This window comes from Neofelis nebulosa, chromosome 9 (genome assembly GCF_028018385.1).
Source record: "Neofelis nebulosa isolate mNeoNeb1 chromosome 9, mNeoNeb1.pri, whole genome shotgun sequence".
Lineage (NCBI taxonomy): Eukaryota > Metazoa > Chordata > Mammalia > Carnivora > Felidae > Neofelis > Neofelis nebulosa.
In genome coordinates, this window is record NC_080790.1 from 58042640 (window position 1) to 58069788 (window position 27149).

General features: G+C 37.9%; 1 protein-coding gene across 1 annotated transcript in view; it reads left to right on the forward strand.

The window, feature by feature from the left end:
- Window positions 1–5640: 5640 nt before the first annotated feature.
- The window catches only part of RAB1A (RAB1A, member RAS oncogene family), a 30477-nt gene continuing 8968 nt past the window's right edge, over window positions 5641–27149 (forward strand). Inside the window, exons 1-2 of the mRNA XM_058683907.1 lie at window positions 5641–5884; window positions 23677–23749. Coding sequence (XP_058539890.1) covers window positions 5862–5884; window positions 23677–23749 — 96 coding nt within the window. The 5' untranslated portion in view covers window positions 5641–5861. The remainder of the gene's footprint in view (window positions 5885–23676; window positions 23750–27149) is intronic.

Sequence of the window (27149 nt, forward strand, 5' to 3'; positions counted from 1 at the left end):
TGACAGAGACACCCAGGTGCCCTGATATACCACCTCTTCTTTATCGATTCATCTGTCAGTGGACTGTTGGGCTGCCTCTATAGTTTGGCTATTGTAAATAATGCTGCAGTAAACATAGGAGCATGTATCCTTTTAAATTAGTGTTTTGTATTTTTGCGGTAAATATCCAGCAGTGGAATTACCAGATCATATGGTAATTCTATTTTTAATTGTTTGAGGAACCTCCATACTGTTTCCACAGTGGCTGCACCAGTTAGCATTTCCACCAACAGGTAAGAGGGTTCCTTTTTCTCCACATCCTCACCAACATTTGTTTCTTGTGTTTTTGATTTTAGCCATTTTGACAGGTGTGAGGTAGTAGCTCACTGTGGTTTTGATTTACATTTCCCTGGTGATGAGTGATGTTAAGCATCTTTTCATGTGTTTGTTGGCCATCTGGATATCTTCTCTGGAGAAATGTATGTTCATGTCTTTTGTCCATTTTTTAATTGGATTATTTTTTGGGGGGGTGTTGAGTTGTATCAGTTCTTTATGTATTTTGGATACTAACCCTTTATCAGATATATCATTTGCAAATATCTCTCCTATTCTGTAGGTTGGCTTTTAGTTTTGCTGATTGTTGCCTTCATGGTGGAGAAACTATTTATTTTGATGTAGTCCCAAAAGTTTATTTTTGCTTTTGTTTCCCTTGCCTTAGGAGACATATCTAGAAAAATGTTGCTTACAGCCAAGGTCAGAAAAATTACTGCCTGTGCTCTCTTATAGGATTTTTATAGTTTCAGGTCTCATATTTAGGTCCTTAATCCATTTTGAGTTTATTTTTGTGTATGGTAAAAGAAAGTGGTCCAGTTTCATTCTTTTGTACATAGCTGTCCAGTTTTTCCAACACTATTTGTTGAAGACACTGTCTTTTTCCCATTGGATACTCTTTCTTGCTTTGTTGAAGACTAACTGTGGGCTTATTTCTGGGTTTTCTATTCTGTTCCATTGAACTATGTGTTTATTTTTATGCCAAAACTATACTGTTTTAATTACTGCTGCTTTGTGGGGCACTTGGCTTGCTCAGTCAGAAGAGCATGCAGCTGTTGATCTCAAGGTTGTGCATTTGAGCCCCACGTTGGGTGTAGAGATTACTTAAAAATAAAATCTTTAAAAAATATCACTACCACTTTGTAATATAACTTGAAGTCTGGAATTGTGATACTTCCATCTTTGTTATTCTTTTTCAAGATTGCTTTGGCTGGGGCACCAGGCTGGCTCAGTCGGTAGAGCATGTGACTCTTAAGCTTGTGAGTTCAAGCTCCACATTAGGTATGAGCCTACTTAAAATAAAATTAAAATAAAATAATTCTATTTAAAAAGTGCTTTAAAAAAAGATTGCCTTGGCTATTCAGGATCTTCTGTGGCTTCATACAAATTTTAGGGGTGCTCTAGTTATGTGAAAAAATGTTGGTATTTTGATAGGGATTGCATTAAATCTGTAGATTGCTTTGGGCGGTGTGGACATTTTAACAATATTTCTTCTTCCAATCCATGAGCATGGAATGTCTTTCCATTTCTTTGCATCATCTTGAATCTCATTCATCAGTGTTTTACAGCTTTCAGAGTATAGATCGTTCACTTCTTTGGTTAATTTATTCCTAGATATTTCATTATTTTTGCTGCAATTGTAAATGGGATTTTTTTTTTCATTTCACTTTCTGCTGCTTCATTATTGGTGTATAGAAATGCACTATATTTCTGTAGATCGATTTTGGATCCCGTGACTTTACTGAATTCACTTATCAATTCTAGTAGTTTTTTGGTGGAGTCTTTACGGTTTTCTGGTTTTGTCTTTGACAATCGTGTGTGTGTGTGTGTGTGTGTGTGTGTGTGTGTTTGCTGATATAGAAGGGGAACAATTATTCCTGGTCATTCTAGCACTTCTACACCAGGGCAGCTTTAACTTTGCCCTCAAACTGCATAGCACTGCCAGTCTTCCACCTGCACCCTCTCCAATGCCCCTCTCTTCTGTTCTCTGGCTTTAATTGGGGCCTTGGTTTCCATGCTGGCAGGTAAACTGGATGTCTCTGAGTCACTTTTAGCTCCTCTCCTCCCTCCATACCTTCAGGTTCTATTCTCTCTGGAGTCTCCTCTCCTTCCATTCTGGATGCAATTTGCCCTAGGTCAGGACACATCATCTCTTGCCTAAGTGAATCTAATTACCTTTTAACTAATCTCCCTATCTCCAGTCTCCACAGAACTCCAAAGTGCTCCTTTTAGAACACTGAGCTGGAAAAAAAATAATACATAAAAACAATAAATAAATAAATAAATAACTGAGCTGATCACCTCACTTTCCTTCTCAGAACTTTTCTTGGCTCTCTCCATGACCTATTGAACAAAGTTGAAACTCCTTAGCAGGCATTTGGGGGCCCCCATTACTTGCCTTAACCTAAACACCTCCTCCCTTTTCTACCATGGAAACTGTGATTTCTATTTCTTAAACATGTGCATCTTCACACTTCTAGGGTTATGCTCACATTCTTTTATCATTCTAGGATAAATGGCTCCCTCTCCCCCATTTCTGCCAATAATCAGTATTTTATTTTTTTCGAGGCCTGATTCAGATGTCACCTTCTTCATGAAAACATTCCTAATAGTCTGAGTCAGAATTGTTTCCTTCCTCTGTACTTTCAGCTCATATCGTTTTTTTGAAAGTCAGGTTCATAACTGAGATATAATTTATACACAGAAAAATTCACCCCTTTTAAAGTGTATATTTCTATGAGTTTTGACAAGCATACATAGTTGAGTAACTTACCATTACCACAATGAAGTTATAGAGTATTTTAGTGAAACCAAAAAGTTTCCTGTGTTTCTTTATAGACAATTCCCTCCTCCCATTCCTAGTTCCTGGCAATCACTGGTCTGTTTTTTTTTTGTCCTTATACACCTTATATCATTTAAATAGCATTTCCCCCTATAGGCTTCATTTGTGTACACATCTTTCTTTCACTGGGTTGTAATCTCCTTGCAGGCAGAGAGCTATAATCATTCACCTTTGCATTGCTCATGGTTCCAAGCACAAGTTCCAAACACATTCATTATGTGCCAGGTCACAAATATTTGATAAATGAAAAGGCAAAGAAAAGGGAAAGAAAGGAAGACCAGAAGAAAGGAAGGAAGGAAAGAAAAAATAAAGGAAGAAAAGAATGAGCCAAAGAATGGACAAATAGGCCTAGGAGAATTCTGATTCAGCAGTGGGGCAGTTGACAGGGTACACACTAGTTTAATGAATTATTCTGACCTCTTAATCCGAGCTACAAAAGCAGTTAAACACCTAAACATAAAATATATTGAAGTTTGAATCAGCAAGACGGACACTCTAAGTTTGGGAAGGAAGTCTTTTTTTTTTTTTTTTTTAATTTTTTTGAATGTTTATTTATTTTTGTAAGATAGAACGACACAGCATGAGCAGGGAAGGGTCAGAGAGAGAGGGAGACACAGAATCCAAAGCAGGCTCCAGGCTCTGAGCTGTCAGCATGGAGCCCGACGCGGGGCTCGAACTCACAAACCATGAGATCATGACCTGAGCCAAAGTTGGACACTTAACCAACTGAGCCACCCAGGTGCCCCAAGGAAGTCTTAATGTAAGTGACCTAAGTTTTGCTAGTGGGTAGGAAACAACCACCCACCAATCCCAGGCTAAGCTATCTCTGATCTCCTTGCATATCACACCATCATAACTGAGATATGAGATGTTTTGTTCTTAGTGTACAGCACATGCACTTAAAACTTCCGAGGGAGTTAAAGGAAGGAGAAAGGTAATGCTAAGTAACCCATAGTCATAGTGTTATATGCTTTATACTGTTTTATTTAATTCTCACAACTACTCTCTCACTGAAGTTAAAAGTAAGTAGGAAGTAACTCTTTGTTGGGAAAGGAAATAGATAATTAAAGGAAGTTTAGGGGTATACTTCCAAAGGAAGGGGCAGGTTAAAAACTATTTTTAGTTCAGGATAAGTTCTTTGCAGTTGTTCTTCTGTGAAATCACAATAAGCAAGAAAGGACAAGAGTCCAGGGTAACAAACTTTTTTTTTTTTTTTTTTTTTTTTTAGGTCTATCACTGATCAGTTCAAGGTACTTCTTTCTGCTGGTGTGGCCACCATGTTCATTTCTGAAGCCAGTATGATGTGAAGGAACTCTAGTGTGCTATTTGATGAGGTTGCCAGCTGAGGCAACATGGCAGAATTTTGGGGCTAAGGGGTATAGTTAGTAAGTGGGTAATAAGAACTGCCTTCCTTCTGTATTAAGGTGTCATGGGAATTTAAAGTGATTTTGCAATCGCTCTTGGGAGATAATTTTCTTGGTTCTTAGAACAAGTTGGAAGATAAACTTTGGACAATGTATTATACTATGCCCTTTGCAATTAAATAACCCAAGATAATATGTTAAAGTTTAGTGGAGATTTAAATTCCTGAGCTAATTAAAGAGTTAAGACTATTAAGTTTTTAAAATGTTAATATCACTCCCAGGGTTTCTAGGCATTATGTAGTGATGAATTGCATGTTTCCATCGCTTATTATTTTTCTATCTTGCAGAACAGCTCAGCATTAAATAACAACTAAAATTACAGTTCAACCTCAAGCCTTGGGCCAGAGCAGGAAGACCTTGAATTTCTGGCTGACTTTGGGCTGCATCGCATCCACGAAAAGTGGAACCATTGAAAATTAAGGGTTTGTTATGGAACTGCTGTTTCAGGAAGATAAATCTGGCTGCGTTTGCAAATGTCTGGGACAAAGAAGAGATAGAGGCAGTCCACTTGGAGGCTACTGTAACATCCAGGCTGAGGTGATCAGAGCCGGGGTGTAAAGGAAATGGTAAGAAATGAAAAAAGAAAATAGTGTCTGCAACCAACACTAGACGATAAACAGACCCAGTAAGGTTGGGTGAGTGAGGAAGTGAACTGAAAGAACGGCTCCGTGTTCTCCAGAGGCCCGAAGTTGTGAACAGAGGCCCCTCAATTCCTCTTCCGTCCTTAACGCGGACGTCCTGGGATCAACTGGAAAGCTCCAGCCTCAGGCTGGTCAGGCCAGCAAAAGGCGCATAGGCGGAAGGACCCGCCAGGCGGACCCGCCAGGCAGATCCTCCAGCCTGCCCGTCCTCGCAGCCTCCGCTCTAAAGCAGTCCCTCTGGTTTCTACCCTTCTCTCCTCACCTTTGGGAGTCCCCAGATCACCCCCCACCCTCATCCTCCAGCCTTGGCCGGCACCGCCCTCTGTCCCTCCCCTCCCCCTCCCCCTCCCCCTTGGGGGGCTGACTCGTCCGGCTGCCACGTCTCACTGATGACATCACCAGGGCCGCTCGGTCTTAGCCAATCCGCTAGGGGGAGTCCGAGCGAAGTCCAAGCCAGCGAGTCAGCGGGGCGGGGACCAGGGAGGGGCAAGAGGGTGGGGAGGTGAGAGAGTGGGGAATGGGGCGAGCGACAAGCTCTCAAGTACGCATGCGCCAGAGGCGCGGGGTGTGGCGGGAAGTTGAGTCCTGGTTGACACACCGCACCGTCTATCTCCAGCTCCCGCTGTGGGTTCGAACTCTCTTTCCCGGCGTCCCACGCGGTGCGGCCGCCCTTTGGGCTGTGTAAAGACCCCTCGGTCTAAGGCTTTCCTATTTCCTGGTTCGCCAGCGGCCATTTTGGGTGGAAGCGATAGCTGAGTGGCGGCGGCTGCTGATTGTGTTCTTAGGGGACGGAGTGGGGGAAGACGTTTGCTCTCCCGGAACAGCCTATCTCATTCCTTTCCCTCGATTACCCGTGGCGCGGAGAGTCAGGGCGGCGGCTGCAGCAGCAAGGGCGGCGGTGGCGGCGGCGGCAGCTGCAGTGACATGTCCAGCATGAATCCCGAATAGTGAGTGCAGGAGAGCACCGGTCGGCTGGGTCCGTGGGCCTGCTTGGAAAAGCTTAAGAGGGCGAAGAGGGCTGAGGCGGGAGTGAGGGCCTCGGCCAGGGTGAGGTGAGGGTGGTAAGGCAGGAGATGCTGGTGGCCCGGAGTCGGGCCCCATTGTCTGACGGAAGAGGGGTGGCCGGGGGGAGGGGTCGGGTCGGAGGGGTGAGCCGCCCGGGCCTGGACCGGGTCTGGTTGGAGGCCCTCAGTGCCGGGCCGGTGCAGAGGAATAGTCTGTTGAGGGGGTTGGGGAGTTTGGGAGTCGGTGGTGGGGCGGCGGGAAGGGGTAGTTTCTCGCAGAGGCAGTGACTTTTGAAGGAAGACTTATTTTTAAGGGGGGAGAGGATAGACTGGGAGAGCTGTCCTAGAGGGCACTGTCAGACCCTGCGCCCGCACTCTGCGGAGCTGTCAGAATCGTCAGGGTGGAAACCTGCTTTACTTGTAAATCTTGAGCTTGTTGGCTCTTTCTTTCACTCTCCCGGCCAGGCTGCAGGTAATATGGATGCTTTTCCCACTGCGTGGGATTGAGGGGAATGAGTAGATGGTGAGAAGAGATTTTATTTTACATTTTTAGTTTAGTTTTGTTTTTTTAACTTATTCCCTGGGGTTCTTCAAGAACTCACGGGGCCCATTGCCTTTTTTTTTTTTTTTTTTTTTTTTAGAGGACACTCAAGTCATTTTGTCTTGTGTAGGTCGAGAAAAGAAAAACAACTAAGACGTAGGAACATTTTTCTGATGTTATCAAACTAAAGGAAGACTGCTGTCAAGTTGAAAGAGAAACGAATGGGCTCTATGATCTGTAGGTTTTGGATTACCTTCTTGAATGCTCGAAGATAGGGAATGAGGTTCCATGACGTGTCATGAAAAGTTAATGCATTTCTTTTTCTTACTCAAGAAGTCACCACAGCATATGTGACACACCTGGCACCTTTCCTGGGAACTGGTGTTCACTTTTCTTGGGAAGACTTCTTTGGGCTCTCTTTAATGGCCCTTAAAAAAAAAAAAGTCCTCCTTCAGCTTACATATATAAATTAATGAATGGAGGAGATTTAATTGGTGTTCTTCAGCATCAGAAGGCTTTGGGGTAGAGAGGGAATTTTTTTTTTTTTTAAGCAAAAGTCAGTATTTTAAAAGTTGACTTTATTTGCTTCTTTGGTCAGTTAGTGCTAAACAGTTCCCCTAAAAGGTCTACCCATCAGTTTAGCTGACTGTCATGTGTGTGTCACATGGTTCTTGCAAAATGCATTCTGCTTCAAGTTTTGTAATACGGTGGTTTGATGCTGAAATGTCCCCTTTTGCACTAAACAGAAGCCATTCTATTTCATTAAAATTTTACATACTTTAAGAAATTGAGGATCGTGTTCCCATAGTGCCATGTTTGCTATGTTGGCAGTTTTTAATTTCTTTATCAGACTCCTAGGACAAAGTTGGTTTTGCACATTTAGGGAGAGTTGAACTTGAGGATCCTAATTTGGTGGTTTTCCTGGCAACAATAAAGTACATGGATTTGTCACTTTATGGAGACTTGTAAACCTTGTCCATTAGGGGAGTTCCTTCTATTTGCTGAATATATTTAGTACTATAAATAGATTTTGAAGATTAGTTTAACAGAACCATGACAAATTATTTGGCCTCTGAATTTGTTTCTCCTTCTATAAAATAGGATAGCAGTCAGTATTCCTATCAGGGTAGTTGTGAGATTCAAGTGTATGCAAAAGAAGAGCACTCCAGGTGGTGTGTGTCATGTCATTATCATGTGTGACATTCTAGTAGTGCTAGGATTTAGGAATATAATCCTTACCCTTAAGGAGTGTATAATGGAATATAGAAAATGGTTTGGTAAATGCCAGTAGAGTTCATTCCAGATGTGCAGCATGGATAGGAACAACAAGAGTTCACAGGAGGGTGGAGGGTTGTGGTTGGGCAGTTGGGTTCAGGAAGAATTCATAGAAAAGAGGCTTGTGAGAGAATTATTAGCAGTAGATTTAGAGAAGCTCCAGGGAGTGGGGAGGATTTTTCAAGGGAGAAAAAAGAAAAATGGTTAATAAATGGCAATGATAGTAATTCGTAAGTAAGTGCCAAACCATCCGTTAGATTAATGATCTCAACGGGATCAAACCCAGAAGTCATTTTTATACTTTTTCTGCTATCGAGTATGCCCGTAACTGGCCAGTTAATACTTCTAGTCTAGACTGTGTCTAATAAAATAGGAGTTGGGAAAACCTTTGAAGAGCATTAGTGAAAATTACTTGGAGAGGAGGTGATGGGTATTTTATTAGGGAAGGTCACAAGGGCCAGCAGCAAGCAGATTTTTAACAATGTGACTTGCGTTTTTTCTTTTTGTCTTTAATGAAGTTAACCATCATAAAAGTAGTTAGTGAAAAATCGGAAAATAGAGAAAAGAACAAAAATTCTTATAAGTCTATTTACTTTAGTACCTGTTCTAAACTTTAAAATCTTTTATTTTTTCTTAAATTAAAACTTTTAATGGGTGAGTGCTTTCACAATTCTATGGTGTTGTCTTAACAGCTTATACTTATAGCCGTATATGTTAGGTATAATATACGTTACAATACGTGTGTATTTTGGCATACACATATGTTGATGTGAAAGGGTAGAACACTAGATAATGTTTAAAAGTGCTCTCTAAATATTCCTTGTTTTTGGTTTATAATCTAATTTATCTTATTCCTTTTAGAAACTTTTAAAATCTGCTTCATGGGTGCCACTGAATTTGATAAAATGAAAATGGGTTCTTGATAAAAGAAAAAATTTGGTTCTCTCAGAAGGAACAGGGTTTTTTTAGATTATTGATCAACATATAAGATTGCCTGTTGCAATCTTATATTACTTATATTACTTTATGATCTTTTAGTTGTAAACTTGGTTTGGGAGGAGGAGAATGAGAAATATAGCAGCCAAAGATTAAATTTTAAGCTGTCCCTTTGACTACTTTCTACATTATTTGGCTAATATGGGAGAAATGACAACCCTGGGTTATCTTTATGGCAGAAATTAAGGGTAATGACTGATTTGTGAATTTCAAGTACAAACAAAAAGAAAAAGCAACTGGAAGTGGAATCTGAATAGTGGGAAAAGTAGGTGAAAAGATCAAATCCTTCTTTTTTCTGGAGATCTGAAGATTTTTTGAGCTAGGTGGTGAAGCAGGCAGTGATTATTTCAGCACACTGGTTAAGAAATACTTAGCATCATTGTCATACCAGAAACATTTTTTTCTAATCCATAAACTTTTGGTGGATTTTTCAGTGTCAAGAAAACCATTTTGGCTACTTCATCTGTAAGGAGTGTGTTAAGAATAAAGTGTGGGTACTTATGATGGATATACCAATTAACTACAATAGGAAGGACTACAGTCGTCTTCTTGGATCACCTGTAGTTCTTTAATGTAGAAGAATTTTATAGAGGGGACCCTGGGTGGCTCAGTCGGTTAAGCGTCCGACTTCAGCTCAGGTCACGGTCTCATGGTCCGTGAGTTCGAGCCCCGCATCGGGCTCTGTGCTGACAGCTCAGAGCCTGGAGCCTGCTTCGGATTCTGTGTCTCCCTCTCTCTCTGCCCCTCCCCCACTCATGCTCTGTCTCTCTCTGTCTCAAAAATAAATAAACATTTAAAAAAAAAAGTTTTATAGTAAATGCCTTGTTTATGTTTTAACACGGCTTCCGAATGATGTTTGAGATCATGGCTCAGGATTTAATCAGTCTTTCAAACTTTGCTCTTCTAACAGGAGACTAATAATAGTAGACTTAATGAACCTTTGCCTTTTTCTTTCTTTCTTTTTTTCTGCCTGCACTTTTAACATAAGAGTTTGAAAGTAAAAGCAACTTAATATGTTTTGTTATCTGACAATAATAAGTATGTCATAATTGGCTTTCATACACTTTTTTTTTTAGAACTTTTTTTATTAGAAAAGAAATCAATTAAAGTAAGTTGCCTTTTTTTGGTTGTCTTGATGAGTTTTGGGTGGTGTTGGTAATGGTTTGAAAAATTCAGAAAAGTTTAAAGAAGAAAAATAACCAGTATTCTCACCATCCAGAATATACTTTCTTAATTTCTGTAGAGAATCAGCATGTGTGATTTTTTGGGGAGTGTGTTTCCGGGAGCTATGTAGAATCTACAGCATGAATCTTAAGAGTTTTGTGTGAATATATGATCTTGTCAGGTCATTTGAAGAGAACTGAAATTTGGCATTTAATATTTTTTTTATCATTAAGTTAAAATGAGAATTTTTGACAGTTTCTTACATATTCCAAATAAAAATTTTTAAAAAATATTAAAAGGTGAAAGAGCTTCAGAATCCAGTGTTCTCTTGAAAACTCTTTAGTTGACTTTTAAAGAGAATTTTGCTTTCTGAGTAATTTTGTTTCTTGGATATTTCAGTCTTTTTTATTCTGAAAGCAGTCTTAGTAATTTATGTGCTACCATTTTGTTATATTCACATCCTACTAGCAATCCTTTGTGTGCATGTATTTCTTTCCTTGGCAACTTTTGACCATACATTTAGGATAGTTTTACTATTTGCCATTGTAGTAAAGTTTCATTTTTGATAATTAATAGCTTTTTTTTTTTTTGCTAATGTTATCCTTGTCTGTTTCTAATGTATGAAAATATTTAAGGTCAAGTAAAATGCTTTTTAAGGTTTCTGAGATTTAAGGTTTGCTAAAAAATAGTTTGAGTGTTTTAAGATGAAAATAAACTAAAAATGGATATAGAATGCCAATGCATGAGGTATTTTAGATATGTAGCTTATCAGCTTTTTACCACTGTCTGAGCTCAACTTTGGAGTTTCAGTAAAAGGCAAAATGCCTCCCCCCCTTCCCCCACCAAGGAGAGAGGCATGGTCAGACTACTCCTCTCTTCCTGTAGAAGGTGGAGCTGAGATTGCTTTTTTGATGTCTAGAATACTATTTAGGGAAGAACACCTAGGTCTTGGCTTTTCTTTCAAACTGCTCTGTGAGTGTTTCAGATAATAAAAGGGTAATGTGGGGTGATATTTGGAAAAAAGTAATAGTCCTGAGGAGCGAGAGAACAAGTGTTGGTTTGTTGAGAAATGGGGTACAGAGGAGGAGTAGGAAATGAAGTTTTCCTTGGTAGTTTTGTGACTGGTTGGCTCAGTTGCTAGGAGCACTCTGCTTTATTAAATCCAAGGTTGTGATAGGTTCTGATTAAGTTTACACTGTTCCCTGTTTGTAGATTTCCTAATTCTGACAGGTGGTGTTCATGTAAACGCCTTTGTTTATAAGGGGACCATTCTTTGGAAGCATCTTTTTTTTTTAACAGAAGCTACTATTTAACAAGTGCTTACTATGTGCCAGCCACCTGGCTTCAGGGGCATTTTTTTTGCAGTCTGTGCTTCAAACTAGTGAGCAATTACATAAATTATGTAATTGAAGTTTTCTATGAACAGTGATAGATTCAACTTGTCTGAATATATTTCCTTTGAATAACAGTAGTACTTAAATGGAATTATTCTTTGTTTTTTTCACTCTGCCTATAGATATTTTCCAATAACTTGATTTAGGGCAGTTATTCTTTTTTTGTTTTGTTTTTTAATTCCAGTTAACATATATTGTTATATTAGTTTCAGGTGTACAATTACACCTGCAACAGTTCAGCACTTCCATACATCACCTGGTGCTCATCACCACAAATTCACTCCTTAATCCCCATGCTTATTTAAGCCACGCTCCATCACCCTCCTCTCTGGTAACCATCAGTTCTCTATAACTGAGAGCCTGTTTCTTGATTTGTTTCTCATTTTTTTTCCCTTTTGTTTTGTTTCTTACATTTCAAATATGAGTGAAGTAAGGTATTTGTCTTTCTCTGACTTACTTCCCTTAGCATCATATGCTTTAGCTCCATCCATGTTGTTGCAAATGGGAAGATTTCATTCTTTTTTATGTCTGAATAATATTCCATTGTGTATATACACACACACACCCCACATCTTTTTTGTCCATGGATCAATCGATGGACACTGGACTGCTTTCATATCTTGGTTCTGGTAAATAGTGTTGCTATAAACATAGGTGTACATGTATCCCTTTGAATTAGTGTTCTTGTATTCTTTGGGTAAATATAAAGCAGTTTTTCTTAACCCATTTATTATGGTCATGTACCCCTAGGAGCATTTGATGAAATCTGTGGACATGCTCCCTTTGTGCATACATACTTACAACATTTTGCATAAAAGTGCATGCTGTTTATACTCAGTTTAATTTAAAGTCTGGTATTGAGCTAATTAGCTTTAAAATGTGAAATTTATTTGGGTATGCTTTATTTTCGTGAACTATTCTGTGCTTTTCTTCTTTTTTAAAATGCTACCTTTCTGTTTCTCATTGAATTACTGATATGAGTTGTTTCCAAGAGCCTTGAAACAGGCACATGAAGTTCACAGAACATTAGTGTTTGCATTAAGAACAATAGATCATTTCTGTAGTATCTTTACTACCTCAGTAAAGGATATAGTTAGGATAATGCCTAGCCAAGTGTGATATAGTCTTAAGTGTTTGATGAAACTTATACAAATAGTCGAATAGCTAGGTTTATAAAGGGACATTTGAAGCAACTTTGTGAAATACACACTGGATAATCATTTAGTGTTTTATTTGTAGATTGGTGGCTAGCACCTGTCTTCATAAAGACCAATTGGATTCATCACTTACTAAAGCTAATGAAGTCTGAACTGTAAAATTTACCATGCTTTTTTGAGCCAAGCTGACTTATTTTCTACCAACACGAATGTTCTAAGTTAATTTAAGCAGTGAATCACACTTTACTTTGTATTTGGTCAGGTCCTGTGTACTAGTTCATAATCGTTTGACTCATTCTGATAGGTTTTATATGTATGACTTAAGGTTTTTATCATCTGAGTATGTAAAATACATCACTGAAGGAATATGGTGTGATAAAAAACAGCATTTGGAGTTACAAACTCTAGGTTTAAGTTCAGATTGACACTTACCTCTGCAAGTCATTTATGCGTTTTTAGCTTGTTTCTTTCTCTATAAAATGTGATTAGTACCACCTCAGTTCTGAGTCTCAAGAGTAAACTGTACAGTGCTATAGAGATGTTATTTGACATGTATATTCTAATAAGGGATATTAGACTATAAATGGCCAGTGGTTTCAGTTTTAAAGCTTTTCTCACACATGATTACTCATCACCCAATTAGTCTGTTTTTGTCTACTTTAACAATTTTCTTAATACAAATTTAAAAAAAATCTTCTAGTAAATGCATACCTATGTGTGTGTGTGTATATGCATGCACACACACACAGGGGTAATTTCAACCTTACAAGAAAGCTTGGTAAAGAAAACAGCCAGCCCTTTCTCTGTCATTAGTTAGAATATGCTAGGAGTTGGGGCAGGGGATGGGGGGGGGAGGGGGAGTTTTTTTTGATTGTGAAAGATGGACTCTGCTCGCATGTGCATACCAATTTGTTAAGAAGATGACTCATGGGGGCACCTGGGTGGCTCAGTAGGTTAAGCATCGGTTAAGTGTCCCGCTCTTGATCTTGGCTCTGGTCATGATCTCTTCGTGGGATGGAGGCTGTGTGTCAGGCTCTGTGCTGGTGGCATGGAGCCTCCTTGGGATTCTCTCTCTCTTCCCCTCCCCAATCCATGCTTTTCACTTTCGCAAAATAAATAAGTTAACTTTAAAAAGAAAAAAAAGGCTCATGCTCAAACAAGTATAATTGGTATCACAGTATTATCACAGATTAAATCTTGTGATACTTTTAAAAAATAGCATGGCAGAATAGGTGATACAGAAGATTTAGAGAAAGGGCCTATGATTTCTATCATTAACAGGAAGTTTTACTTATGTTTTATTTAGCTGGAGAGTAACAGAGTACTGAGAAGGACTCTCCAGAACCCTTGATGCTAGTCTTGGGATGTAGTCAAGAGCTAACAATTTGAGTTGTCATCAATAGCCAGAAATTTTATTTATGTACATTCTTTCCTTCAGTCCTGTGAAGAAATAGTGTCCTAGGTTTATAGATGTGGAAACAAAGGCAGAGAAGAGTTTAATGGCTTGCCTAAGGGCATTCAATAAGCAGCAGAATTGGAATTTTAACTCAAGGGCCTGTGATTTCACAGTCCTAGTATGCGGTTTCCAACTTACTGTGTGTGGTTAACTCTAGAAATTTAAAATTTGAGCCAGTTAATTAGGCGACTAACATTTTTGTGGTCAGTGTCTTTTAAAATTTATGATTAGAGAGGTCTTTTTAAAAATGTTAAAGGTTTGTGAAATACATGTTACGAGGTACATATTATGGTCTTTGACTTTCTCTTTCACATCTTGGGTTGGTATTTAAAGCTTCCTTAGGCTTGAAGTCAATTATTGTATCCATTCTCAGTTTTTCTACCCTCATGACTATTCTTGAATATTTATACTTGGGGCCTTGGAAGTCATGGATGTGTTTCTGTGAGTAAAGCAAGTGGAGCAGAGAACTGCCTTTCTTTTGCTGGAGAGGGCACCCTTGCTGCAGGCCATGTTACTATGTTGTGTGTGCTAGGCTTTGGGAGTTGTGACTGGTGTGATCATAGTACTTATAACTGTTAGTTGGTAATTTTTAAACCTTTATTTTAGGTTATACTAGTAAATTCCTGTGGTATTTTGTCACCATCATCTGAACAGAGGGTTTGGATAAATAGCTTTAAAGTTTTTGTCAAAGCTCTTAAAGGTTTTCGTCAGGTTACCTAGCGGTTTGGAGGGAGGAAGGAAAAATAATAATTGTCACTTATTGTGCTTCTGTAATGTGCCAGATACTGTGCTACAGGTTTTAGAGGCATTTTTTTCTAAATCTGACAAGAAACCTAAGGTAGAGGGTGGAGCTTGAATTCAAATACAGGTTGTTCCAGCTCTAAAACCCGTGCAGGCTTTGAAAGGTAAAAGAAGTAGAGATATTTACATCTCCTCCCTGGCATATTTTTCAGCAAATACTGGTTACATAGGTTGTAGGACCTATCTACTTTTTTTGTCCTCTTGTATGACTTGCCGCTTTGTTTAGAGCTACCAAAGTTTCCTTCATTTTCAGAATTCCAACTTTGAATTTTTGGAACACTTCTAAACTGAGCTGAAATGGAACCTGGAAGATTAATTTATTGTCTCTAAATATCAAAGAAAAACGTGTACTTTTATGAATAGCTCATGGGGACAATTTTTAAAAAATTGCTTGGGTATTTCGTTAAATTTGGAAGAAAGACTGTTGTACTCTGAGATACTTGATGATTACTTTGACAGTGCTTTTGTCCATAGCTGAAAATTTATTTTTTATTGTTTTTAAGTTTGTTTGTTTATTTATTGAGAGAGAGAGAGAGAGAGAGAGAGTCCTAAGCAGACAACGCACTGTCAGTGCAGAACCCAGTGCAGGGCTTGAATTCCCAGACTATGAGATCATGATCCAGCTGAAAACAAGAGTCGGACCCTGGTGCCCCTGTTTTGTTTTTTATGTAGTTTAGTCTTCAAAGTAATATGTGCTTTATAAAATTCAAACAATGGAAATATGTGAAGGAACTAAAAGTTTTTACCTCTTTTCTCCAGCCTGATGGTCAATTTTGAATTGTTTTCTGTGGAGCATACTTAAAATGAGTGAAGGGGAGCACCTGGGTGGTTCAGTTTGTTCAACGTCTGACTTCGGCTCAGGTCATGATCTCACAGTTCTTGGGTTCTAGTCCCACATGGAGCTCTCTGCTGTCAGCACAGAGCCTGCTTCAGATTCTGTCCTCCCCTTCCCTGCTCAAGTGTGCGTGTGCGCGCGCACTCTCTCTCTCTCAAAAATAAAACATTAAAAAAAAAAAAGTGAAGAAGAAAAGTTGATGTCAGACACAGTTAACTGCAGCCCAAGTTTTTATTAATCATTCCATACCCTAGAGTCTAATAGAACAGTGTATAGTTTAATAGTGAATTAAAATTTGGCCACTGTGTCATAATATCATAGTCATAATTTTGTTTTAAATTTTTTATGTGAGCTTAGGTTATTTTCAAGTATGACATTTATAAAAAAAGGTAGAATAACATTCCTTTCATGCAAGGGAATTTGCTCTGGATGAAAAACACATTTACTTTCCACTTAACTTTTAAAAATAGTAGGCCTTTTCTAAGATATAGGTGACATGAAGTTTGTATTTTGGGAGTACTGTGTGGATAAAAACGACTTTATATTATAGCCAATTGTTTTGCTTTTGTCTTTTCTTCCTTGGTATGTTTCCAGAGGGTGGAATATTGAAAGTTGTGTTAATGTCAGTCAGCTTTCTCTTACATATGACCTATGTTTGGTAATCTAAATTTTATTTCATACAAGAAAAATGTTTATTCTTATTTAATACAAAAAATTGACTTCATATACTTGTGGCTATATTGGGAATGTGCCAGTGCTATCTTGACTCTGCTCTACCTATTTAGAAATCATTTATGTTATGGTAGTAATGCTGGATGAACTTGCAGAGGTGTTAAGTCTTTGGAAAAAACCTCTGGTTAAAACTTTTCTTCCTCTCAAATAATTTTTTTTTTGTTATAAGAGTAATATGTATTTATTGCAGACTGTGAAAAAAGTAAAGAAGATATCAGTTGTAATCCTAAAATTTAGAAGTGTCCATTTTCTCCCAAATCTTTTATGTATGTGAACATTTTTTAAAAACAAAAGTGGGAAATGAATTATACTAAACAAAATGTAATCTTTTCACAAGTGTTTCACATAAACAGTCTCTACAGGTTTTAGAATTCCCAGTAGCATTTTATTTTATTTTATTTTTATTATTAATGTTTATTTATTTTTGAAAGACAGAGAGAGCATGAGTGGGGGTGGGGCAGAGAGAGAGGGAGACACTGAAACTGAAGCAGGCTCCAGGCTTTGAGCTGTCAGCACAGAGCCTGACTCGGGGCTGGAACTTGGGAATGGCAAGATCATGACATAAGCTTAACCAGCTGAGCCACCCAGGCACCCCTCCCAGTGGCATTTTAGATTCAGACATAAGTGGATTCATCCCTTACTACGTATTTTATGTACAGTGTGGTAACTTCATGAGAAGGAAACCACTTTACCTAAGTAGAATTTTGAACCAAAGTTTGTAACTTGTTTAAAGTATAATCATGTTCTCACGATAGGGACTTTTTTAAAAATACAGAAAATTATCTGTTAGTGCCTGCATGCAAAAATGGCAGAGGTATCAAGATTATATTCAGATCATAAATAATGGAAATAGAGAATTTACAATATTGCTGAAGTAGACCATGAATTGACTTACAGGAGATAGTGAAAGAATTTTTTTTTCAATCACCGTTATCTTTGATGCCCCACCACCCATTTGTTAAAAAGGCTGTTTATTTCCCTGAATCTGTCTCTTTCTATCCAGCCTTAATCTGTCAGTCTACCTTAACTGTCTTTGCTTTCTCACTGAATTATCTCCTGTTTAAATTAAAATGTAATCTTTGCTCATGTTAATATAAGTTCAAGCAGTTCAAGAGTTTTCTCTAATACTTGTGCCTCAAAAGCAGCTTTTAAGTCTTTATTTTGTAGATTCCAGCAAGATTTCTGATTTGTTGATTTAACTTGAGAAAACACAAAATATGTCTCTCTTATGTTTAAAAAATAACAGCTAGCTTTTCTTTTTCTTAAAAAAAATTTTTTTAAATGTTTATTTTTGAGAGAGAGAGAGAGAGAGAGTGTGACCACAGGAGAAACAGAGAGAGGGGGAGAAACAGAATCTGAAGCAGGCTCCAGGCCCCAAGCTGTCAGCAGAGAGCCTGACACGGGGCTCAAACCCACAAACCAGCCCCACAAACCGTGAGATCATGACCTGAGCTAAAGTTGGATGCATGATCGACTGAGCCACCCAGGTGCCCCAGGAGATAGCTTTTCAAAGAGATTGTTATTCTGTGCCCATTTCACTAATGTCCTCATGCTTAGTGTTTTTTCAAAAAATATTTTACTCCTTCCATCTTTGTATTTATCCTGTTTTTATTTTTTTATTATGTTATTTTTTAATGTTTATTTTTGAGAGAGAGAGAGAGAGAGAAAGAGAGCGCGCACAGGGGAGGGGCAGAGAGGGGAGACGGAGTATCTGAAGTGGGCTTTGTGTTGACAGCAGAGCCCAGTGTGGGCCTTGAACTCACAAACTGAGATCATAACCTGAGCTGAAGCCGGACGCTTAACCAACTGAGCCATCCAAGCACCCCTACTTTGTGGTTTTTTAAAAATCTTTTTGTTTTGAAATATATTTATAGAAGAGTTGTAAGAATAGTACAGAGAATTCCTGTATATCCTTCACTTAGCCTCCCCTAATATTAACATCTTGCATACCAAAGTACATTTATCAAAATTAAGAAATTAACATTGGGGGCGCCTGGGTGGCTCAGTCGGTTGAGCTTCTGACTTTGGCTCAGGTCATGATCTTGTGGTCCATGAGTTCGAGCCCCGCGTCGGCCTCTGTGCTAACAGCTCAGAGCCTGGAGCCAACAGCTCAGAGCCTGGAGCCTGCTTTGGATTCTGTCTCCCTCTCTCTCTGACCCTCCCCCGTTCATGCTCTGTCTCTCTCTGTCTCAAAAATAAATAAACGTTAAAAAAATTATTAAAAAAAAAAAGAAATTAACATTGGTACATTATTAACTAAACTACAGACTTTTATTGTAGTTTCTCCAGTTTTTCTCTTAATGTCCATTTTCTATTATAGAATCCAGTCCAGGATACCATGTTGTATTTACTTGTTATACATGTTAGCCTTCTTCAGTCTGTGTTTTTCTCAGTCTCCTGTTTTTCATGATCTTCACACTTTCGAAGAGTGCTATTAGATATTTTGTAGAATGTCCTTCAGTTTTAATTTGTCTGATGTTTTCTCATGATTAAACTGGGGTTATGGACTTTGAGAAGATACCTTAGAGGCGGAGTACTCTACTCATCACATTGTATCAGAAGGTACATGAAATCAGCGTGACTTCTTACTGATGATATTCACCTTAATCAGTTAAGGTGGTGTCTGTCTGGTTCCTCCATTGTGAAGTTACTATATTTCCCTTTCCATACCCTTAGAAAGCAGTCTTGAAGAGCGCACACTCAACAGAAGGGAATTAAGTCCATCTTCTAGATGGAGGAGTATTCGAAGAATTTGTGGGCAAAGTTAAAGCCACCACAGTAATAAATATTTGAGGGGACATACTTTGAGGCCATGTATATATCCTGTTTCTCCTTAAAGTTTCACCCCCAAATTTTAGAATTCATTGTTGGATTTTGCCTGCAGCAGTTATTACTGTGGTGATCTATTGATGATTTTCTACTTATTCCTTCTACATGTATTATTTGGACTCCTATAAGGAAGATTGATCTCCCAGTTATTTATTTAATAATTGATACCAGTATGAACTCATGGTTGTTTATTTTATTCATTGGCCTATAACCCAATACATGGTTTATTTTGTGGTTCAGGTTATTCTTCCTTGGCCAGTGAGAGAACTTTCTGTTGGTTCCTGTGTCCTTTTAACATGCCGTGTCCCCATCCATTTTTTACCCCTAGGATTTTGCCAAAATGTTAATCAAGGATGGCCATAGATCTTCTTTAGTTGTGTCTCACAACAAAAGAGACCTGATTAAAAATGCAAATTTAAAATGTTCTCTGGTCTCTTAGCACATGCTTTGTAAAAGGTACAATGCCAGATTTTTGGATATACAGATGAGTAAGTTAGTTTATCTTCATACTCACAGGTATGTCTGTGAAATGAAGGGAATTAAGGAAATGGATTTTCTTTTTTTTGAGAGAGAGAGTGAGAGTGAGTGTCTGAGCAGGGGAGGGGCAAAGGGAGAGAGAGAATCTTAAGCAGGGTCCCACACCCAATGTGGAGCCAACCAGGAACCAGGGACTTGATCTCAGGACCATGAGGTCATGACCTGAACTGAAATTAGAAAATCTAATTTAGAAGAATGTGGTGATTTTGTAACTCTATAGATTTCTGAACTAGAATAATCTATTTTTTTTTGCACTCTGGTCAAAATTATATTGTAAACTGAAAATCCAAATTCTTGGGGAATAAATGAAAACACATTTGCTAAACTGTTCTTGACTCTATACCAGAATTGTCACCTCGTGCTTTCTAGTTGTAGATTTTTGTGTTTTTGTCAGCATTTTTACTGTGTTCTGTTTTGTAAATTATAGAGAAATATCTTTAAGCAGTCTCGAATCTCTGAATTCTCTTGAACATTTGGTATATTAATAATTTAGAAATAAGCTACTACAGTAGTAGGTAATTTTAAATGTTCCAATGCAAGTAACGTGCTATTGGTCGCACTCTCCAGGTATGTGTATTCAGTAAGAGGAAGAAGTTTGTGAGTTTGATTTTGTTTGCCATTCTCCTCCAAGTCTCTTGTCATGTTAGTAAAACTGGAAAAAGTTTTTACTTTTTCCAGTGATTAGCTCATTGCAGAGAAGAGTGCTCAACTGTTCATATTATTTATAATAGCTGTGAACTGTAAATTATCAGAAACTCATAAATTAACTGTTTTAAAATAACACTGTAAAAGTTAAAAAGAATGTGATAATTGAAAAAGTTGGTTTTTAGAAAATTAACTGTTAATTTCTTTTAACCATAATGTAATTTGTAACACACTTAGGAAGCATTCTTGTTTTTTTCCAGCCTTATGTTTATGCTGAAATAGAGAAGGTTGATCTTTAAGTTAATGAACAGTATTCAGGCAACATTTGTGGCCCAGTGCTGTCTTTTATTGTAACAGGGTCCAATACAGCTGATTCAGGGGGTGTTAATTGAGTGTTCACTGGATGCCTGGCACTGTGCTCTGGGAGATTGGTGATTTTAGGGCATTTGTTGTGTCTAAATTTCTGTTAAAAGCTAAGTAAAGTAGTATCAGTGGTGTGATTATTCTTGCTAACTGCAATGTAAATTGTTAACATGTGCTCGTTGCTAATGTTCATCATTCTTAAGAATTTATTTGGTCTTGGGCGCCTGGGTGGCTCAGTCAGTTAAGCATCCGACTCTTGATTTCAGCTCAGGTCATGATCTTGCAGTTTGTGGTTTTGAGCCCCATGTTGGGCTCTGCATTGACTGTGCGGAGCCTGCTTGTGATCTCTCTCTCTCTCTCTCTCTCTCTCTCTCTCTCTCTCTGCCCGTCCCCTGCTTGTGCACGCATGTGCGCATGCTCTGTCTCTCTCTTTCTAAAAATAAATAAACTTAAAAAAATTTTATTTGGTCTAAGCAGGATGTCAGTAGTACTAACGTCAGTTCAGTATTATTTATTATGGGTAAATTTTACAGTTATTATTCCCTTCCCCTCCTTTTTTCTTTAGGATCTCAAACTGGAAAGGATGTTAATTATTTATTAGTTCATCCTGTGCTTAAATCCCCTTTATGACTTAAGAGCTTCTTGTTTCCTTCTATGATTTTTATTTTGTTGCTGAGTAGGGCACTTTGGATTTTTTTTAATTTTTTTTTTCAGATATAATTAGGGACAATAAGTGTACTATGATAACTTGGTAAAACTAGAAAAACATTTTAGGTAATACATAATCACTGTGTAAACCTAGGTAGCAGTTGATGGATATCTACAGAGATAATCATTTCTGAACGTTTTACATATTGCTTACATTTAAATAATTGTAATCTAAATTTAAATTGTGATATTTGGGTTTCACTTTAAGTGTATCATTTTTTAAAATTTTATTTTTTAAATTTACATCCATGTTAGCATATAGCGCGACAATGATTTCGGGAGTAGATTTCTTAATGCCCCTTACCCGTTTAGCCCATCCCCCCTCCAACAACCCTTCTAGTAACCATTTGTTCTCCATATTTAAGAGTCTCTTATGTTTTGTCCCCCTCCCTGTTTTTATATTATTTTTGCTTCCTTTCCCTTGTGTTCATCTGTTTTGTTTCTTAAAGTCCTCAAATGAGTGCAGTCATACGATATTTGTCTTTCTTTGACTGATTTCGCTTAGCATAATACCCTCTAGTTCCATCCACGTAGTTGCAAATGGCAAGATTTCATTCTTTTTGATTACTAAGTAATACTCCATTGTGTATTATATATATACATACCACCATACATACACCACCTCTTCTTTATCCATTCATCCATCGTTGGACATTTGGGATCTTTCCATACTTTGGCTATTGTTGATAGTGCTGCTATAAACATTGGGGTGTGTCTGCCCCTTCGAAACAGCACTTCTGTATCTTTTGGATAAATACCTAGTAGTGCAGTTGCTGGGTCATAGGGTAGTTCTATTTTTAATTTTTTGAGGAACCTCCATACTGTTTTCCAGAGTGGCCACACCAGTTTGCATTGCCACCAGCAGTGCAAAAGAGATCCTCTTTCTCCACATCCTCACCAACATCTGTTGTTGCCTGAGTTGTTAATGTTAGCCATTCTGACAGGTGTGAGGTGGTATCTCATTGTGTTTTTGATTTGTATTTCCCTGATGATGAGTGATGTTGAGCAGTTTTTCATGTGTCAGTTGGCCATCTGGATGTCTTCTTTGGAGAAGTGTCTATTCATGTCTTTTGCCCATTTCTTCACTGGATTATTTGCTTTTTGGGTGTTGAGTTTGAGAAGTTCTTTATAGATTTTGGATACTGACCCTTTATCTGATACATCGTTTGCAAATATCTTTCCCATTCTGTCGGTTGCCTTTTAGTTTTGCTGATTGTTTCCTTCGCTGTGCAGAAGGTTTTATTTTGATGAGGTCCCAATAGTTCATTTTTGCTTTTGTTTCCCTTTGTAAGTATCATCTTTTAAAATCACAAAGGACAAAACTGAAAATTATGAATAGATTTTCTTTAAAAAAAAATCTACAAATTCTGGATTTTTTTTTTTTTTGAAATTCTTAAAGGAACACGGAAGTAGTCCGAGTTAGAAAGGAGATATGAGGGACTGGGCAGTATGGAGGCCATCTGGTCCAGGAAGGAATCCTGCTCCGTGAAGGAATCCCTGGGGCTGGTTTTTTAGTTAGTCCTGGCAGTTTCATGTACATAAATAGAACCTAGCTTTCAGCATTTTCTGAAGAATGCTTTAAATATCAAACTTAGAATGTTGGTAAAGTGTGTTGACAGAAGCAGCATTTGATTTTACCAATCTCATATAAAGTACTTTTATTTTTTTAAAGTTTATTTATTTATTTTGAGAGAGAGCAGGGGAGGGGCAGAGAGACGGAGAGGGAGACTCCCAAGCACTGATAGTGCAGAGCCTGAAGTGGGGCTCGAACTCACAAACCATGAGATCATGGCCTGAGCCAAAACCAGGAGTCAGATGCCTAACCAGTTGAGCCACCCAGGTGTCTCTAGTCTAAAATATTTTTAATACAGGTTTCAGAAGTTAAATGATTCTTTTTTTTTTTTTTAAGGGTAGAATTCCAGGTGGATGTTAGGAAAGGAACATAAAAGCCCCTTCTTTGGAGGATTGCTATGAAATAATGATCTGATCTTGGAATTTGAAGGAGAGATTTATGTTTCATAAATAAAGGAAATTATATTTCCTTTCATTCTTTCCTTGGAAGTAGAAGTTCACTGATAGAGATCACAGGTGGCATTGCCTGTCTTACTTTTATAGAATTGTGTCCTATTCAGTGATTCATGAAAAGGGCTTTTGCTTTTGGTTGCAGTTTTGGCTTCTGAAGCCATTCACGGGCTTTTCAGGAGTCCTCAAGTGAGCTATTATTCTTGGCTTATATTTTGGTTGTAGAGCCTACAGTGCGGTATGCATTTTATTAATGTGATTTTCTTTTTTTTTTTTGCAGTGATTATTTATTCAAGTTACTTCTGATTGGCGACTCTGGGGTTGGAAAGTCTTGCCTCCTCCTTAGGTTTGCAGTAAGTTGAAATTGAAATGCCTTTAAAGAAGTTTATGCTGTGTTTTCTAGGTAGTCAAAGGATTAAACAATTTTATTCAGAATAAAGTAGTTCTTCCAGAATTTATATATTTGAAAGTCTCCAAGTATACATTCCCAGTGATATGTTGGACTCTTAGGCTCTTGATTTTAAAAGAAATTCAGCAAAGTGTGATTATAAAGTTAGAATGTCTAACGCTCTTGGTAGAGTTCAAATAGTTGGCTTGTGTTTAAGTGACTTGATGAAAAATGAATCTTCAAGTAAAATTTTAGTAGGATAAAAGAAAGAGCAGGGCCTGGTACACTTTTTTTTTTTTTTTCTTTTTTCTTTTTCTTGACAATGGCATAGTCTGTATGCTACACTTCACAAACAGATATGTAACTTTGAACCTACTGAATAGAATCCACAGTCTTCCATAGTCTTTATCAACTGCCTTCAAATTTAGCATGTTTTCCTTCTCACTGTCTAGGTCATTGGTTCTCAGGGTACGGTCCAAAGACCCCTGGGGATCATCAAGACTTTCTCAGAGGGTCCATGAGATTAAAACTTTTATCTTAATAATACTAAGCCATTAGTATTTACTAAGTAAGTATTTACTTAGTATTAAGACAAAAGACATTTGTCTTTTTCACCGTGTTGACATTTGCTCTGATGATGCAAATGCAGTGGTGGGTTAAACCTCTGGTGCCTTAGCACCACATCAAGGCAGTGCTAAGTGCCAAACTGTACTCTAGTCAAAGTATTTACTTGTATTTACTCATGGGATGGCGGCAGGGGGGTCAGGGGGTGATTTTCACTTAAGAGTGTCTTTGATGAAAACAGTGAAAATGATTAATTTTTAAAAGTCTTGACCCTTGAGTATTCTTTTTTAAATATTCTATGTGAAAAAATGAGGAGAAATACAAAGCACTTGAACTGCAGACTGAAGTATGTTGGTTGTCTTGAGGAAAATAAAAACACTTGTATAGTTGTTTGAGTTGTGAGCTGAACTAGCTCCTTTTTTCTTTTTCTTTTCACTTGTTTCTTATTTGAAAGAACAGCTGACAAACTGTAGTTATGTAGAATTTGGTGGTATTGGGCAGACATTTTCTCCAATGTACTGAGACTGTCATTTCAAGGAAAATAACTGGTAGCATTTGCTGTATGTAATGAAATTTAAGCTTTCAGGGGAAAATTAGAAGTTTAGAAAAGTTGAAATTCACTGTGAACTTGACAGCATGTCATACTTGACTTTTCTGATTGACAGTATTAATACCACTTAAAATATATGTTATGTATATATGTATATGTGTATATACATATAAAACAGTTAATGAAACCAAGGAACCAAGCCAAAGAGCCACCTATGTTTTATTCTAAGGAACTACTAGAATAGAACATAGGTGGCTCTTTAGCTTGTGTGAAAATATTTCCTAATATGGAAACAAATCAGGAAAGAAAAGATTATTAATTTGATTGCATTAAAATTAATATCAAGCACTTAAAAGTGTTAAAAAACCAGTGATACTAGCAAAAAAATATACGTGAGGAGGGGATATTCTCAATATATAAAGCAAATGTACAGAGTAGTATGAAAAGGATATTTGTCATAATGGGAATATGGGCAAATAACATGAGTGAGCAGTTCACAAAAGAAGAAATAAAAATTGACAAAAGTTCAATTTTATTTGTAAAGACTTTAAAATTAGGTAGTACTTTTTATTAAATTGGCAAATATTAAAATCAGGAATCATCCATAATAGTAAATCAGCAATCCTGGGTATGTGGGAAGAATCTGGCATCTCTTGATGAAAATGGTTATAGCCTGAGGTGTCTGTTTCAAAGAAAATCCTCTCTGGGATGCCTGTTGATCTAAGCCACGGGTTTCAGTACTACCCACCTACATGGTAGCATTTAAGCGTTTAAGAGAATACTGATTCCTGGGCCCCTAGAATAGAGATGAGCTGCAAAACGTACAATAAAGAAATGTACAGGGACACCTGGGCGGCTCAGTCGGTTAAGTATCTGATTCTTGATTTCGGCTCAGGTCATGGTCTCTGCAGTTTGTGAGTTTGAGCTCTGCATGGGGCTCTGCACTGACAGTGCGGAGCCTGCTTGGGATTCTCTCTCTGCCCCTCCCCTGCTCTTGCACACTCGCTCACTCTCCAAATAAACTTAAAAAAAAAAAATGTATAATAAGCTATGGGAGCACAGAGGGAAGAAACTCTAAGAATTGGCCAAGGAAGTTGAGGAATGTTTCGGCAGTCAGTATTGCCTGAGCTCAGAATTGAAGAATGAATAAAAATTGTGACCCGGGGACTGGGGATTAGGAGGTACGCAGAGAGAGATGTTGAAGATTTGGACAGAAGGAAGAACATGTGCAGTGGCTCAGAGGCATGCAAATAAGGCACATGTAGGGATTTATAAGAATTCTAACAAAGCATTCGTAAGTATTTCCAACAAAGCATCTGTCATGTAGGAGTGCTAAGTGAATGTTCATTGCGCTCATTTTGTTCTCTGTCCACTTTCTGTAGTATCTGATATTTATTAGACAATCAATTAAAAACAAATAAGATTTTTAAAACGTTTGTTCATTTTGAGAGAGTGTGCACGAGCTGGGGAGGGGCAGAGAGAGGGAAGAGAGAATCCCAAGGAGGCTCCATATTGTCAGTGTGAGCCTGATGTAGGGCTTGATCTCACAAACCGTGCATGTCTAAAAACTGGACATTTTGCGGGGCACCTGGCTGGCTCAGCTTGGTGGAGCATGCAACCTCTTGATCTTGGGGTTGTGAGTTGGAGCCCCACATTGGGTGTGGAAATTACTTAAAAATAAAATCTTAAAGAAAAACTGGACATTTTATAAAGTAACACTGCCATTGTGAGCTTACAAAATGAATATCCCAGATTGTCTCAGAAATGTGGTGTCACAGTTGGTTTGAATCAGGATTCAAGCATGTTCTATACATTCCATTTGGTCGTTTGCTGCTTCATCTAAGTTGTTCCAACCTCCTTTTTTATTTATGTCTTTTACTTTTTGCAGAACCTGGGTAGTTGTCACGTAGATTTTCCAACATTTTAGATTTGTCACTTTGCTTTTTTGTGGTGTCTTAAAACTTGTTCCTTTATCCTTCTTGTTACAGTAATTGGAAGCCCCAGAACCATGCTGTTTTTATGGTAGCTATTAGCCCCATGTAGTCACTTGAATTTAAATTAATTAAATATGCATAAAATTTACAATTCAGTTCCTTGTTCTCCATTAGCTTAGTGGTAACTGTATTGACTAGCAGTTTGTAGAACCTTTCCATCATCAAAGAAAGTTCTGTTTGACAGGGCTGCTCTTAATAGATTTAGGCCCATCTTTGTTGGCAGAATACTTCATAGGAGTTACCTTGTGCTTGCTAAG